This window comes from Patagioenas fasciata, chromosome 2 (assembly GCF_037038585.1).
Source record: "Patagioenas fasciata isolate bPatFas1 chromosome 2, bPatFas1.hap1, whole genome shotgun sequence".
NCBI classification, from domain to species: domain Eukaryota; kingdom Metazoa; phylum Chordata; class Aves; order Columbiformes; family Columbidae; genus Patagioenas; species Patagioenas fasciata.
In genome coordinates, this window is record NC_092521.1 from 99,076,266 (window position 1) to 99,093,929 (window position 17,664).

Genomic DNA, 17,664 nt, shown 5'->3' on the forward strand with positions numbered 1-17,664 from the left:
ATGATACCAAAATGGGAGGAAGGGCCAACATACCAGAAGGCTGTGCTGCCAGTGAGACCTGGACAGGCTGGAGGACTGGACGGAGAAGAACCTGATGAGGTTCAACAGGGCAAGTGTAGGGTCCTGCACCTGGGGAGGAGTAACCTCAGGCACCAGTACAGGTTAGGGGTGGACCTGCTGGAAAGCAGCACTACAGAGAAGGACTTGGGAGTTGTGGTTGACAACAGGTTGACCATGAGTCAACAATGTGCCCTTGTGGCCAATAAGGCCAATGGTATCCTGGGATGCATTAAGAAGAGTGTGACCATCAGGTCGGGAGAGGTGATCCTCCCCATCTACTCTACCCCGGTGAGGCTGCATCTGAAGCACTCTGTCTAGTTCTGCGCTCCCCCATTAAGAAGAACAAGGAATTACTGGAGGGAGTCCAGCAGAGGGCTACAAAGATGATTAGGGGTCTGGAGCATCTTTCTTATGAAGAGAGACTGAGAGATCAGGGTCTGTTCAGCCTGGAGAAGGGAAGGCTTCATAAATGTTTATAAATATCTCAAGGGTGGGTGTCAAGAGGATAGGACCAGACTCCTTTCGGTGGTTCACAACAATAGGATGAGAGGCAATGGGCACAGACTTGAGCACAGGAGGTTCTGTCTAAACCGGAGGAGAAACTTCTTTACTGGAACAGGCTGCCCAGAAAGGTTGTGGAGTCGTCTTCTCTAGGGACATTCAGAACCCACCTGGACACATTCCTGTGCAATCTGCTGTGGGTGAACCTGCTTTAGCAGGTGGGTTGGACTAGATGTTCTCCAGAGGTCCCTTCTAACCCCAACCATTCTGTGTTTATGTATATTCTTCATGTTTTTAATAAAAGGAATTGAATATATAATGCTTAAAAGACTTACATGGGAAGATATTCTTGTCAAAGTGATAGGTACATAATTTATGTATATTTTTTATATAACACTGCTAGTAATGTCTCATAGAACTAATATTGCTATACTTAACTCCACTTAGAACACTGGTGTCTGCTGTCCTCCTGCTCTTCTTTCTTTAGGAGTATCTATGGTTTATCTTAGGTCTATGTTGAATATTTTATGAATATTGTTAAATATTAAATGTTGAATTATTTTCTTATGTGATCAGTATGTAGATAAAATAATAGTCCCTTTTGAAATGAAATTATGAAGGTAATGCCATATATATTCAACAAATACAGTGCCTTTTTTATGTTAGTCTAGATCATCTGAATAGCTTTATTTTCTAAAGGGAAAAATGCTCTTCTGAAAACCAAAGCATGGAGAGAGATCTATCTCCTTGCATAGAGAGACTAGAAACTTGGTTTCTATACTTTGTGTAAACTGCCTTAGACATGAGCACACATAACAACTTGTTGCACATCTGTTCATTGAGGGACTTTTATTTGTTGTTTGTATAGTTCATTCAGATTATTTTCCCCTCATCAGTTTCTTTTACTTGTGTTGGAGGTGTGTTCGTAGGAGAAAGTTTAGGATACTTAAGTGAATTCAAGTCAAATGAGTTCACGAGTTTAAATGTGGTCAAATGTAACTCATCACAGAACTGACAAATTTCACTTTTTTTTTTGTAAGACTTGTTTACAGTTTGGGCTGCTTTGAACATTTCAAAGGAAGATGGAAAAGCACAAATGTACTCCGGTCAGGGGCATCGATGGGCTTTGCACAATTACTATTTGTATGACACTCTATAAAACTTAAAGGCATATTGATTAATGTTGCACAAAGGTAAAGGGTGGCAGGAAACAAAGTGCAATTTTAAATGGCAGTTCACAGCTCCATGGATGTGGAAGAATTCCCATACACCCGCTTTCTGAATGTCCAGTGTATGGTTACAATGCCATTTCCCGATATTTTTTTGTCCTGTGGAGGAACATAGTGAAAGTGGAAACCTAATGTGCAGAAAACTGATTTTCTCTGTCATCTCTAAAATCAGAATGTTCTAATATTTTGGTTTTCTGCTCCAAAAAATCTGTAATACTTGTTTCCCTGTTTATGTTAGCCCTCAAAGTGCTGGGGTGTACTTACGGACAGCATGTGAGTATCACATTAGTATCACACTCTAAATGTATTTGATAACAAATTGAGATAAAATTATTAAGTGTTGATACTGTTTGTGTTATCTTTCGTTTAATGTTCTTCTCTTGTTCTCCATGTGCAGACCAGACTTGGTCATTCTCTGCCTTGATTTCTCATCTTCTAGCTTTTCTTACTCCTGTAGTTCAACACCACAGGATGCTTAGGTTTAAAGCATGCTGTGCTTCTCCTGTGTGTGTGTCGCTGGTCCACATACGTGTGCGCACACTCATCCATGTAGACTCATGTAATCCTGGAGCAGAGCAGGTCTTTGTGCTCTAGAAAGGAACAGTGGTGGTGTTGGGTTCCAGCATCTCAGAGAGATGAGATCAGCTGTGGTGCAGCCTGTTCTAGTACTTGACCACTGTTATGGTAAAATAATGTCTTCAGTCTAAGGACAGTTTTCTGTGTTACAACTCGTGTCCATTGCTTCTAATTCTATGACCTTGAACCTCCAAGAACAGCCTGTCTGTGTCTTCCCTGTATGTTCCCATCAGATGTTTGTAGATAGCAGTCAGATCTCATCTTAACCGTGAGCCAGGCATTTTAAGTCATGTTTCTAAAAGCAAAGAAATATAGTATGATGTCACCAACCTTATTAGTGGGAACATTTCTGCAGGGAAGTTGTGTGGTGATTGCCGAATGAAATATTGGTGTTTGTTGGCACATTGGCTTGTTGGGGCAGTTAAACAGCCCATGTGCAGCTGGTGCAAAATGCCCATGGTCCAAGAGGTTGGGTCTTTTTAAGAACTTTGTTACAAAGTTAAAAAACTTTTTCAAGTCAGCCATTACAAAGATAACGTTTTGGCCAAATGTATCTGTGGAAATATGAAGAAAACTTCAGTTAAAGTGTTGACTAAGGCCTGTAAACAATTGAGTTGCTGAGCTACTTCATGTTTTGTCTGTCCATTCCTTTTTATTGTTAAGTCTTTCTTTTGATGACTAGAGCTGCCTCTTGTGGATTTTCCAGCCTGTAATGTCTAGAAGGCTGTTTAGATCCTGAATCCCCAAGGGATTCAGTGCTCTGTTTTTAATGCTCTGATTTGTGCATTAAGTGCTTTAGTCGTGGTCTTTCAATTTTCTTTTAAATGACTGACCATAACTATCTGAGTTGCAATGGAGGTGGCAAAAACAAACAACCAACCCATCAACTGAAGGCTAACCAGATGAAAACTAGTTGTCTCTCTTTGTGCTTTTAAAAAAAAAAAAAAAGAAAAGAAAAGAAAAGAAAAGAAAATCAAGCAAGTTATGTTTTCTGTCAGAGTTGGCAGCAGTTGAACTGGAAAAGTTTCAGACTCGCCACAGACTTGAGTGGTTAAGAAGGAAATCAAAGCATGCAAACACTGGCTAACTAGCTTGGAAGAAAGTCAGGCCATTCCAGTCACTGGTACATGAGGACACCACGGGAGAGTTACAAGCACAGTGGTCACTGAATTCAAGACAAGACAACAGGAAAAAGTTTTGAAAATGGCAGGGGGAGCGGGGGGAGTAAAATAGAGGAAAAGACCTAAGGAATCATTAGAAGGGGAAAATTTTAGAGAAGTAAAGCAGATGGAAAAGTTGAGTATCAGTAGTTTAGTAACAAAAGGCTACTATTTCCTGTTTTTCTGCACTGTCACTATGCTTTTAGATTCTGTAAAGCATTATAAAATAATGAAAAGAAAATTATAAGTGTTTGCCTAATTATTCAAATTCATTTCCCTAATTATTTAAAAGTACCTTAAATTGCATTTTCTTTAAGAAGTACATGGGCAGTAAGGAAGCTATGTCCATGAAGGTAATTTGACTGAGCTCTGTAACTGTGTAGTTTTGAAAATCCCCTTGGAGAATCTTAAAGGCAGATATAAGGCCCCTGGTTTAAATTTATATTTTTAAACGACATCAACCACTGGATTCTTGAATAACTGTGTAAATCAGTCCATTAAATTGCTTGGAAAATCTCAGACAGATTTAGGATTGGGAAATTATGTTGAAATGTGTGGTCTTTCATTTCAAGTTGACAAATTAATACACAAGGAAGAGTATGTGCTTGAAGTGTGTCTGTCTCTGCTGCTGCACATAACACATTTTTTTTCAGCAAGACCAACCAATTTGTCTCAAGACAGAGATGATATTTAAGAGCAACAACATAATATTGATTGTAGATAATACTTATTAGATCCTTGTCCACACTGGAGCTTTTAACGTTTCTACTGACACAATCAGTTGGACATTTTGGGGCAGAAAGCTTTGTGTAGGGAAAATCATTGGGAAGGGTTTCTTTCTAGGTTATAAATGGTGAGCTTGTTTTTATTATGCACTTATTTCCATTATTTTACCCAGACAATTCAGATCCACTTTCCCACAGACATTTTAGTCTGATGGCAATGTCAGATAAATTCTAAATTAAGCTTGGTTGTTTTAGTGCTGCTGAAATGTAACTTCTTTTTTTTTTTCCCCCCCAGGATGTTTTGACCAGGGCAAAAACAATACCTTTTATCCCAAGAATCTGTGTGGTACCTGCTGTATGGTACAGAATTAACTGCAGCCTAATGTTTCCTGTGAGATTTCACCACTCTAAAAGGGTCTGTCCCAAAAGCCATTCAGGAAATAAAAACAATAGCTCTTATCGGAGATAGTTGGTCTACTTTTCAACCATGTTTTCTGGGCGGGTGATTCGGGAGCTGCTCATGTGGTGAAGATGCATGGTAAATGAAGTGGATTGCTTATAGAAAGATACTTGACATCTCTCACCCTTCTCCTTCCACTCATGGAAATCTGCTGAGGTGCTTTATTCCTCAAATGAAACTTTAAATGCACTCATCATCTCCCTCCTGCTACATAGAAATCAGTTTTAATTTAATCCTTACTATTTTGCTAAAAATTTTGAAGACTGTTATTTTTAAAGCTTATTGAATTGTTCATTACCAAGGCAATTAGGTTTTGCAGCACGTTATGTATATGTTATTCTAAGTCATCTGCCCCTAGTACATTCTCTTAATAAAATTATACTGTACTAAGGCATTTGTGAATTCACAGCTCTCTAAAACATTGTAAATTAAAGCAAGCCTCCAAGCATCCTGTTCTCAGAGGTCATTTTCCAATCACCACTGTTCATTAGGTGGGGTCTGAGAATAATTGTTGCTTATGCATGCTGAAATAGTGATGTTGGGGTGTTCTGCCACTGCGCGTCTGGGATTAGATGTGAGCAGATTTCTCAGAAAATTTCCAAGGTTTTTCTATCACAACTCTGTTTCTACCACCTTCCTTGCTGCTATTTCACTGAGACCAGGAGTAATTTTCTTCTGAATATTGTTGCTCTTTATGAATTGTTGAAAGATTTGATTTCTTGTAGTTACAGTGCCATGGCATTTTCTGCTCTGTACAACCACAGAACCTGATTTATCTACCTGTGCTGTTTCAGCTGAGTCACTTTATTGATATTAATGACTGTCATGATCTGTCCCCCATCTGCATAGCCAAGCAGCTATTTGGAAATGCTTCTAGAATAGTTTATGTTTCTGTGAATCTTCTAGCTTTAGTTTGAATTATGAGGGAAAAAAGTCATTGACATTTCCAACAAGCATCTAGCAGCGCACTATTTTGGGTCAGGGTGGGGAACACAGATCTATGCAGCTTAGCAAGGGAACCTTTTAACTTGTAACTTCAATTTAGAATGCCTGAATTAATTCAAACAATTGCAGAACTGTGTAGGCAGAATGATTAATCAAGAAGTTCTTTAGACAAACACTAAGAAGCGCCATTGATGCACCTGATTTTGCTGATGTCAAGTCATTGTCCTTAAAGTGAGCAAGTTGAAAATATTATGATCTAACTGCATAGCTGTGACCTTTGAATGACCTGTACTTGACTATAGGAATTCAATTTCACAAAATGCAAATATTTGAAGTACAAAATCAAATCATATTATAGCTTATCAAACTAACTGAGCTGCCTTCTCTGCAAATTCTTTATTACTAACTAGTGAGACATAACCAAATAAAACACTGGCTTTGAAGGTCTTTGGAAGAACAAATTTTAATGCATTTTATTCCCATTTTGCTGAGCATGGAATGAGTTGCAGAATTAACAAATGATGTCCCATAGCTGTATCCTGCTTTGAGTAAAAATGCATGCAGTCCCATACACTGTATAATGTTTCTTGAAGGTTCATTCTATTTTCTGCTAAAACTGTTTTGAAAAGCTTTTTCTTTTTAAATTGGCATTGCAGTTGCAGAGCAGTTTCTAAAACAGCTACAAATATGATTTCAGAGAAATCATGTTTTTAACATATAGAAAATGTAACATTGAGTGCATCTCTGTAGCGCAGCCCCTGTGGCTGGTGTCCGAGCTCAGTCTGAACAAGCTGGTAAACTAGAAACAGTATTTCTGTCATTAATGTGGTTTGCTGCCTAGGCTAATTAGCCTTGATGAGAAATAGCTTGCCACTGTTTCAAAAGGATTTTAAATCCTGACTTTTTCTGAAGCGAAAACAACCTCCCATGCCCCAAATTTTTACAGGAAATTACCTCCCCTGTCATAGTGGGTTGAAAAGCTTTATTGTAAAATGACCTAACTTCAATCAAAAGAAGAGTTTCCTGAAAACAAAACAGGCATATTAGACATCTTTTCTTTTCTGTAAACTACTTTTTATTTATTTATTTTTTCCTGATCCATTGCAGTTCAGTTTGACAGGATTTAGAAATTTTGGAAGTAAAAAGGAACATTTATAGAGGTAAAATACTAAGAAATATTAATGGCACTTAAATCTATAAACATAGTCTGGTATTTACCTATAAAAATAGCCTAAATGCTGGTAGGTTTACTAAACTTTGTATCGTAAGGTGAAAAATATTTGTAAAATATTGCTAGCTCTTGTTTAGCAAGTTGTGAATAGTATCCGTATCCTTTTCATCTGCTAGCGCTTTATATTTCTGGTATTTCTTTTACTTACTCAAGGGAGTTTTCTCTATACTCGCACTACAGAGCATTTTTATCAAAATTACATTTGACAGAAACTCTAAATGTATCTTACAAAAGCCTAAATCTCTCTGCATGCTGTATTTTGAAACAAGCTAATCATGCTCCCCTCTCAGGAAAACCACAATTTACTAATACAAAATATTCTTGGGCTGGAATTATTGAGACACTCTAGGGAAGTCCGATAGGTGCAGAGATGGTGCGGGTGACTGATGAGCAATCTTTCTATATTTGCACTGCTGTGATGTTTGGGGCACTGCACTGCTGGCAGACTTTATAAAGTTTTGAATTTGTATAAGTAGGTCTTACAAGGGTGGATATTAGTGTTTAGACTGAATTGTCATTAGTGATATTTTACTTGATTTTTGCAAATACCTAGTTTGAGAGAACACTGCCTCAGGACTGGGATTTGGTTGGTGGTGGTGGTTGTTGTTTTACCAGCTCATTATGTTGATACCAAGCAAGAATTTACTGGATTTTTTTGGAAATTAAGGGGGCAGTGCCAACCTCCTTCCCCCAAATTAACCGCCTGCAGAGCATTAGGGATCTGCTGACACTGTTGCAGCTCTTTGGCTCTCCCATCTTGCTCACAGATGTCTGCTCTTGGTCAGTCACATTAAATGTGAGTGACTGGCACACTAATGGCACATTGCAGTCTGAAATTGAGCTGTTATCTGGTCCTTGAATGAAAGATGTTTTATACTTCTCATATCTGAGGGTGGAATCCTGTCTTGGCTAAACTTAGTGGCACAAGTCCCATTAAGAGGAACCAGCATTTTCCTCCTCATGTCTGTACTCTCATTCTCATCTGCTGCTGGAAACCACTGATTAGTCCCACTGAAGTCTTTATTTGTCTGCTGTGTTGTAACTATTCTTAATCATAATTAGTTCCATCTGTGAGGGGTAGCCTTTCATGTTAAGTGTGTGTTTTATGAGGAATATTACTGTTTTGAAAATGAAGAATCTGCTAAATTTAACGCACAACACGAGCACATACTAGTTCAGAAATGTGAAGACCACTGTTTTCTGTATCTGCCACAAAATGTGACATTCATTTTGGTAACATGTTCAAAAAGTTTTTAATTAGCCACATGGTAGTAATTTATCTGTGGATAATATTTTACCTTGCTGTGAAATAGTTCTGTGTACTGGGCTCATAGCTGATTAAAGGTTAATAGTTCAAAGCAAAATGTAAATAACTCAAAGTACATTAATCAGTTTAATCTGGGGTCATGAGGTAGGATTGTTGCAAGTTAAATCTCTTCTTGATGACCTAAGAAAATTGACAAAATAGCTGGTAATGATATTTTCTTTGGAGAAAACAAAGATTAGTACAAATATCATCGATGTAAACCACACCCTAGTATGTTGGTTATAAAAGAGCAGACACATCCACTATGAAATTGGTCTTGTGTTTCCTTGAAAGCAAAATTAAAAAAAAAAAAAAAAGAAAATATCAGAACTAAAAAAGCCCCAAACAATCAAAATCCAACCTCCAAAAAAAAACCCTCAAACCAAAATCTGTGGGTCAACCTATAGATAGAATCTTAGAATCATTTTGGTTGCAAGATACCCTCAAGATCGAGTCCAACCACTAACGTAATTCCGACACTAAACCGTGTCGCTAAGAAACCTCATCTAAATGCCTTTTAAACACCTCCAGGGAGGGTGACTCAACCACTTCCCTGGGCAGCCTGTTCCAATGCCTGACAACCCTTTCTGTGAAGAATTTTTTCCTAATATCCAATGTAAGCCTCCTCGGGCACAACTTGAGGCCATTTCCTCTTGTCCTATCACTTGCTACTTGGGAGAAGAGACCAACACCCTCCATGCTACAGCCTCCTTTCAGGTAGTTGTAGACAGTGATCAGGTATCCCCTCAGCCTCCAGGCTGAACAGCCCCAGTTCCCTCAGCTGCTCCTCATCAGACTTGGGCTCCAGGCCCCACCAGCTTCATTGCCCTTCTCTGAACTTGCTTCATCACCCCAGTGTCCTTCTTGTGGTGAGGGGCCCAAAACTGAACACAGGATTCCAGGTGCAAGTAATGATGACAAGTAATTAGTTTTCTTTACTTGGTTTACTCCCTTCACGTGTCCCTCGGGTGCTGGGGTGCAGTGACTGACACATCTTGCACTGCTGATCTCACACGCTGGCCTGTCACTGTAACGGCTGGCCTTGACCGCATTTCCCATGAGGTGCCCTTGTCAAGATGTAGGAGTTTGCCTGTGATATTTTGCCATTGCAGGATTTTCTTTCAGTGCTTTGTAGACCTATGTGTGGGGCACTGGTGGGGAGTGCTGCAGGGGCCTCTGAGAGGCCTTAGCTGTCTCATGATGGTCATGGCCAGTTCTGGCTGGCTGTGGGCGAGATGTGGATAGAAGGCTCTGGAGTGAAGGAGTAAGTTAAGCCGGGAGGAAAAGCTCTGGTTAAATGTTTGTCTCATTGTTTACTGCTACCTGAATTTGTAATTACGTTTTTATTTTGGCTGTCGATATGTTAATTTTCGCAGAGTTCAGTGAGTTTTGCCCATGACCTAAGTTCCTGATCTCCTCGTCTCACTCTAGACTCACGAGCTCCCTTGCTCCCCTTCTGCCTGTTGGCTGCCCCCATTCCACTGAGGAAGAGGCAGTCTGGCTGCTAACCCCTCATCACACCACACCAGGACACCAAAGGCAGGCTAAGTGTTGCTCTTCAGGACGTGACAATATGCATCACCCATCCGTAACTCTGCGTTTGTGTAACTGTGGAAGAAAGCTGGCTTAGCAAATGATGTAGACAGAAGGAGTGTGACTGGATGGGACACTGCTTGGAAAAAAAATGTTCAGTTAAATGGAGAGTCGTTCTTGAAAACAAACAAAATTAAACAATCTAATAAAAACTAAACAACAACAACAAAAAGAAGGAAAAAGTAGGGATACATGCTATGCAACCCTGGAAGAACTGAAGGAATTTAAAAGTCATGGATGGGAAGCAGGGAGAGAAATGAGTATGCCCTGGGCTGTGAGGGAAGGCCCTGTACAGCATACTTTAGACAGCCAGTGACCTAGTAGAAAACATTTTAGTTTGCTAAATAGGTTACAAAGTATAAACCAATTATCTGCTTCTACTCACTTGATTTCAAATGCTACTCTTTTAAACATGCTTTAGATCTTGCACAATGAAAAACTTTTGATTTGCAGAAGAAAGATGAGATACATAAAAATGGTTTTACATCTGATGAGCCGTCTTTGGGTGGAAATGAATCACTTATTTGCAGCACGTTGTAAAAGTTCAAGTTTAGGTATTTTTTTTCTATTAGACGATTGTATATTTTACTGAATGGCAGCTTATTTCATATACATTTTTAGTTCTTAATAGAACAGTCTCATTGCTGTGGTTAAGCAGTATCTCTCAGTTTTCTCATCTAAAATGGATGCTAAAATCTGATGCTTGGTTCTGATAGGCAGGAAAAGTAATTGATGTAAATAAGATGATATACAATTTTCAATATCCAGTCTAGCAGAGGGAATCATGAACTATCTAGATGTTCTCTGGCAGAAATTAAGGTTCGGTTGGTGGAGAAGGTCTCAGGGCTACTATGATGTGCAGGGGCAGGAGGACACCTGAGAAAACATTCTGTGCAATGTTCTGCACTTCGTGATCCACTGCTTGTGCAAACAAGGTGTCATTAATGCATGAGGGGAATCTTTTGTGATGGAAAGGCTTTAGAGTTTGCAAAGCAGTAATTACCTAGACATGGAGCTGTCCAAAATTGTAATGGAAGACAAGATATATCTAAGTAGTAAACACAATCTTTTAAGTGGTGACTTCTATAGGAACCACCTGGTGCTATCTTTGCCTTTTCATTATTGTTTTGAAAGCTCTATTGTAATACTCCTGTAGTTTGAGCACCCAAATGTTGTATTGTATTGAAACTGTGGGGTTTTTTTTTGATTGTGAAAATGGACAGAATTTAAGGTGTTCAAGTAACCACGAACAAGATGAATATTTATTATTTGATTTTTTTGGTTTTGTGGGTTTTTTAGAGGTTTAAATGATTTAGGCTATAAAAAGCTATAGGGCAACATCAGCTTTAAAAAGGGAGGGAGGAGGGAAAAAATGTGCAACAAACTCAGTTTAATGTCCTGCTTATTACATTAATGGCACTGCCAGGATCCAAAGGTTAATACAAGAAAAACATGCAACAAGTGGTAGTTTTTACTTGTTTGTTTTGATCTTTCCATTTTTCTACTTTGAATTGTCTGCCTTTACTAGATTGTCAGGTAAATTAAAAGCATTCACATGGTTCCTTCATTTTCTTGCAGGAATTTTGCATTACCTACCCAGTCTTTGCCAAGCTATCTTTCTAATTGGTGATTCTGTCTTCATTATGTTATTTGTTTTGTTTAGACAAGCCAAATGGAAGAAGGAAGAATTAACGCAAATGTGTTTTCAAGAATACACACTGGTTTTAAAATCTTTTTTTAGTCTTTCAGGACTTTTTTTTTCTTTATTTCCTTGATCAGGTTGGATTTCATTATGTAACAGTGGGATTGGAAGCCTGGAGATAGATATTTAGTAATGGACAATTATTAACCTTATTATAGCTTTCTAAAAATACGTAAATTCCTACTCTTGGATTTTCTATGTTGTTTCCATAGATCTTTTTTTCAACCTTTTGTATAGATATGAAAGATACTCTAACAAGGTAGGAGGACAAAAATATTTTCAAACTACAGGGTGTTTCAAAAAGATGGACCCAATTTGAAGTCGACTGTGACTTGATATTGGGTCCATCTTTTTGAAACAGCCTGTACTTTATTGATTTTAAAACAGACTACTACTGCTTTCTGGTGGTAAATATCAAAGCTTAATTCCCCAGGTGTATTCAATAAATATGGCTGTGCATATAAAGGCTTTCTTGGCTAGAAATTGAATATTTTCATTTTCTAAACAGGTGTCTCAATGCATGTACCTATTGCAAAACTAAGCATGCCAGAGGAGATCTAGCAAGTTATCCAATTGAAGAACTAGTGGACAGAGCCAAACAATCTTTTCAAGGTAAGTGGTCTTACCCCTACAGTAAAAGTCAGTCTCTGAGGTGTACCAGCTCTTATTTTCACATGTAATGATCACCGTACAGTATGGCTCCAATAAAAAAAAATGACGTTCTTAGTAGTCATAACTGTGTCTGGTGGTACCTTTCCAGTAGAATGTCATGTTTTCACTGTGTTGTGTGCCACTATTTGCAAAATTTATTTCTTATTGATTTTAGGCTTGCTCAAACGAAGTTCTGTGCAAGCATTTTCACATGATGATGGGGAAACTGTAATATTTGGTCATTTTATCTCTGGTTTCTTAAAGAGGAAGACAATAACTTTTTTCACTCAACAATAAAAGCGACTTTCATGAACCCCTCTAGGATTCTTAAAACCCTGTTTAAAGATACATTGGTTTTTCTGGCAATTGATATGCTGCAGGAGATGTGGGATGTTTCTGAGAGCCATATCAGCTTTTAAGAGCTTATCAGCTTTTAAGTTCAGTAGGATATTTGTAATGTCATATGGATCCAATCAAACATCAAAAGTTTTTCCTGCAGTACAGTACTCCGTGCCAGTATCTGCCTAAAACTCTTGTGCGTCTGGTAGTTATGATAGCTTTATTGTACCTCACTATTTCTTCTTGATATCTAAATTATGCTGGTGTTTCAAAAGTATAGAATAATGCCGGTATTCATTTCCAATGCAATCTCTGTGAAGGCACAGGTGTCTGTGTGCCATGTTGAAGGATTAAATGTGTATTAAAAAATACTGAGGTAATTCAGCTCTGTCATCTTCCATCTTCGTATCAAATACTTTTAATCAAAAATAAAGCAGTAAATACATGTAATGTCACATCCTCTGTGTATGTACAAACAGTACATGCATTGAGTTTCACTTATGACTCTGAGTATTATAAATGTTTTAGTAAGAAGTCTCCAATGATTCAATGTGTTTTTCAATCTATGCTTAATTAGGGGTCCCTAATGAACCCTATATAGGTTAGTGATGAGCTGCTTTCTACTCCTATCAGTAGTATGAAAGGAAGAGTCCTTTTCCTAATCGAATCAAATGTTGGCAAATTTCAAGTTCTACATCATCTGCACAGAAAGTTCTCACTTAAGATTGTAAATATCATTTTCTTTTGCTTTTTTTGCAACAAAACTTCTCCTACTGCTTAGGTTTGTATAATTAACGCTGTGGTTGCTGTGAATTGGATTGTGTGTTACGATAGACAGATGTGGTGTCTCAGATTTCTTGTTTCAGTAGGACAAGTTTTTAAAACCTGTATGCATCTTATGAAGTTAGCAGGAGCTGAAGTGCAAGATGTATAAATGCACTTCTTATTTTGGTGGAGAAGCAGTTCAGCAAATATGTTTCAGAAAGCTAGAAGTTTTCAGTTGTACAAGACAGGTGATTTTGAAATTACTATGTAGTCACTGTGCAGGAAAAAAAGCTGCCATTTGATAGTTACGGTTATTATTAAGCAGTAATTGCCAGATACAAGTAAATGCCTAGTGATAGCAAGACATGTAGGTAGAAATTCTTTTCCTTCTTTTCCTTTCATCGTAGTGTGACTATGAAGAACTCTTGTATTATGAGAAGTCTAGGAATAGTGTTATTCTGATAGCACCATATAGCTTATAGTTGAAATGTTCTACAGAGACTTTTAAGAGAATATGGCAAAGACAAGATATGGGCAGTACAGTCAGGATTATGGACTTACATTTGTGTAAGCATAAAATTGACTTACATCAACTGATTAAAGAGATGGCTGAAATCATAATTACTGAACAGATATCAGCCTATATCTTGCCTCTGAAATAAACAATTTTTCTGTTGTATTTTCATGGAATCATAGAGCGGTTTGGACTGGAAGGGACCTTAAAGATCATCTTTTTCCAACCCCTATGCCATGTGCAGGAACACCTTCCACTAGACCAGGTTGCTCAAAGCCCCATCCAACCTGGCCTTACATAGGTTAACTATTTAAATTCTATTTAGATTCATTGTATGTATGGAAAGAAAAAAAAGCAGACCTGTCTGCCCTGTTATGTTTGGTTTTAAATGTCATGAAACTCACATTAAATTAACATAAAGGTGGATTTGCTTGACATAACAAGAAAGAAAACTCTGGAGTTTTGTCTTTGCAGACAATGGATGTGAAATTTTGGAAAGTATTTTGAATTTGAAATATTGTACATTTGGACTGAAAATTGAGTAATTCAATTCATCTGTTATACTGTGTCCTCTATTATAAAAATTCACTCTTTCATAGCAATTTGATTTCTTATGGAAAAACTTGCCCTTAAGCCATTGTTTTGAAATTTCTTGAAGAAATGCTATGACGTGTCTCACAGCAGGCATCTCCAGGGAGTTGTGTTCTTATTTGGACTTATACTAGTACCTTTGTTAGAGGACACAGGGAAAGAAACAAGTACTGAGTTGTAAAATGACAGGCTTTGCCTCCAGCTTTCACATACTTAGACATGAAATAGTCAGATACTTAGATTGCAGTGTATGGAGAATTTATTACTGCCAGCTTGCTGCAGCTGGGCTGCAGAAACTCTTCATGAGTCCAGTGAAAGATTTAAGCAATTCAAAGTCATTATTAAAGTGCTTGCTGAGTTACTGAGCCAAATCTCTTCAGCAATCACATCTGTTTTCTCAGAAGATGTGTTGCGGAAGATCTAGTGAAAAATACAGAGAGGTATAGAAGTGTGATGAAAAGATTTTCCACTTCATGTAAGAACTTAGGTGTCTTAGAAGAACAACAGCAAAACAGTACGTGATGATTTTGTATAACGGGATGATCAAGTCATGTAAGAAAGGGCAGATTGGTGTCATTTGCAGTGGTTTGCATGTGTATGTTTTTCCAGTACACAATGGGATAGGCCCCACAGGTGGAATGTTTCTGTTGTGGAGCACACTGAAAATCTATTAGAAGTGCTGTATTTAAGGATGTGTTCTTACAGGTCCTTAAATCTCAGCACAAATAAGCTCTCTCAAGTGCGTTATTCAGGCAATTGTACTTTGACAAGATTGCAGTTGACATATAGAAAAAGTATTTTTAGCAGCAGTATATGGCCAGGACAGACTTTAGTGTTGTGATCAGATACCCCCAATTTTATTTAAATCACTTCTGTACTGCAGCCTCTGTGTAGGATGTCTGTACGTATGAAATATTTCAATGCTGGATTACTGGGCTGCAAACCATTTTAAGTATAATATAACAATAATAATAATATAGTATAAAATAATGTATCTGTGTTACAGCAGCTGAAAAGCAGTGTGTGACAGTCATTACTTTTTTATAATTGTCTCTAAGATGGCTTCTGAAGATTTCTGAAACTCTTAGACTTTTTAGTCAAAATTTAGCACTGTGACTGACTTGAGCTGCTGTTTTTTTGAGAGTTTTTCTTACTTCATATAGATAAGTAGATGTTTATTTCAGTGTCCAAACCTTGATCTTTTTGGTCTATATTACATTTTTTTAATAACAAAATTTAATACATTGCTGAGAGTGGTAACTAGATGACAGCAGATGACAACACTGTAATAATTTATATGTGTGTTCAGATTATTTGTGTAAGCATAAAATTGACTTACATCAACTGATTAAAGAGATGGCTGAAATCATCGTTACTGAACAGATATCAGCCTATATCTTGCCTCTGAAATAAACAATTTTTCTGTTGTGTTTTCATGGAATCATAGAGCGATTTGGACTGGAAGGGACCTTAAAGATCATCTTTTTCCAACCCCCATGCCATGTGCAGGAACACCTTCCACTAGACCAGGTTGCTCAAAGCCCCATCCAACCTGGCCTTGAACACTTCCAGGAACAGGGCATCCACAGCTTCTCTGGACAGCCTGTTCCACTGCCTTACCACCTCCACAGTGGATATATTAAATTCAAGTAATTAAATTCAATTAATATCTTCAACATAATGTGCACAAAATCTAAGTGTGGTGCAGGTTTCTAGTACATGCTGCCTACTTTCATAATGCATTGGATCAGCTGTTAAGGTGCACTGAAACTGTGTTTGTTTGCATGCTTTATATGGATTTATGTCTGCTGTCTGACCTTCCTAGCAGTTCTGAAGCTATGACTGACATCAACTTCAATAATTCACAAAATTTCTTTAACAAAATGATCTATCAGAAGTTGAAAGTCGGCTATTGAGGTTTTTGCTTTTTTAACTTTCATGGGTTTTTCTCACAAATTGCAACTTTTACTAAGTAGTTGTAGCATTTTTTTTACATGGACAGCCTTGTCAAATCACGTTACATAGCAGACTTCTGTAAGACAGCTAGTAAAAGACAAAGTATTGCAAAATGTAGTAAAGTGGTCTTTGAGTAGAGAACAAATGTCTACTGTAAGGATGTTTCTGCAAAGAGGTTTTCTATAGCTGATACTACAGCACTTTCTTTGTGTCATCGGTTTAGTAGTACGTTTTATTCAAATTTTTCTGTATCATGTTCAATGCTTGTGTTTTAAGAAATTGCATTTGCAGTAATGAGAGAGCTCTTTCTTCCCTTCCAAAAGCTACTTTATGTACAACAATGTGTTTTTGCTTAGTATACGAAGTGGAAGGCTGAAGTAACTGCCATTGCTGAGCAGTGTTCCAAGGAGACGCAGAAGTTAAACAAGCCTGTGCTTTGAATGTTGTGCGAAGTGATGTCCTGCTTTGGCTTAACTTCAGGACTTTAAGTTGATATATACTTTTTTTTTGTAATGGCGTTTTAGTGGCCATAAAAAGATATAAAATGCTACCTGGTGATGTAAACTCTACATGTTGTGAGAGACTTCCTGGACAAAGATAGAACTTTATATTGCCAACAATATTTGCCGGTTCAGCAAACTAACTTAAAAGTATGGAATTAGCTGTTGTTTCCTTCTAGTTTAGAATGAAAAACCTATGCATTTACCAATACAAAATTAGGCTTCTTTAGCAGTGCATGCCTGTTGCAGATGGCAGGGAGTATACTGCTGTTGAAATATACACTGTATAATTACCACTATATTAGCTTATTTTATGGTAGCAACCAGGGAGCTCAAATGAAAGGCAAGTCCTGTTGGGAAGCATTGTTCTCATATCCTCAAGCTATGTGGAACAATTGTTTCTGGATGAATAATTGCAGTGGCAAAATATAATTTATTTTTATTCCATTATTTGCATGGTGGTTCGCTCGCATGCTTGGTGTTGAATTCTGAATAACATTTCTGTTTATGATATCTTGGACAAAATGGAGCATTACAAAGCGGAGGCACTATCTAAAAGAAGATTCTGAGTCTTGACTTTTGTTAGTCGTCTTTAGCAATTATCCCTAATCTTGTAGATTTTGAAGTGTAGAGAGATTAATGTTAAATATTTATCTCTCTACAAGTATTACCGTAAACAGATGTTTATACATAATGATAAGGATTCATTTTATATAATGTGACTTGTTTCCAGAGCTTTTTGGGTCACTGTGAGCTTTGCTAAGGATCTCTGGTTTTAGTAGTTCTGATTAAGTGCTGTCAGGATATTCTGCTTTATTAATTGCTAACTGTTTATTAATTGCTAACTGTATGTTTTGGGG

General features: G+C 37.6%; 1 protein-coding gene across 4 annotated transcripts in view; it reads left to right on the plus strand.

Moving 5' to 3' along the window:
- Nucleotides 1-17,664, plus strand: part of CDKAL1 (CDKAL1 threonylcarbamoyladenosine tRNA methylthiotransferase) — a 414,630-nt gene that overhangs the window by 171,266 nt on the left and 225,700 nt on the right. For all 4 annotated transcript variants that reach the window (XM_065830832.2, XM_071804627.1, XM_065830833.2 and 1 more), the window contains one exon: nucleotides 11,997-12,100. In XM_065830832.2, the coding sequence (XP_065686904.1) occupies nucleotides 11,997-12,100 (104 nt within the window). The remainder of the gene's footprint in view (nucleotides 1-11,996; nucleotides 12,101-17,664) is intronic.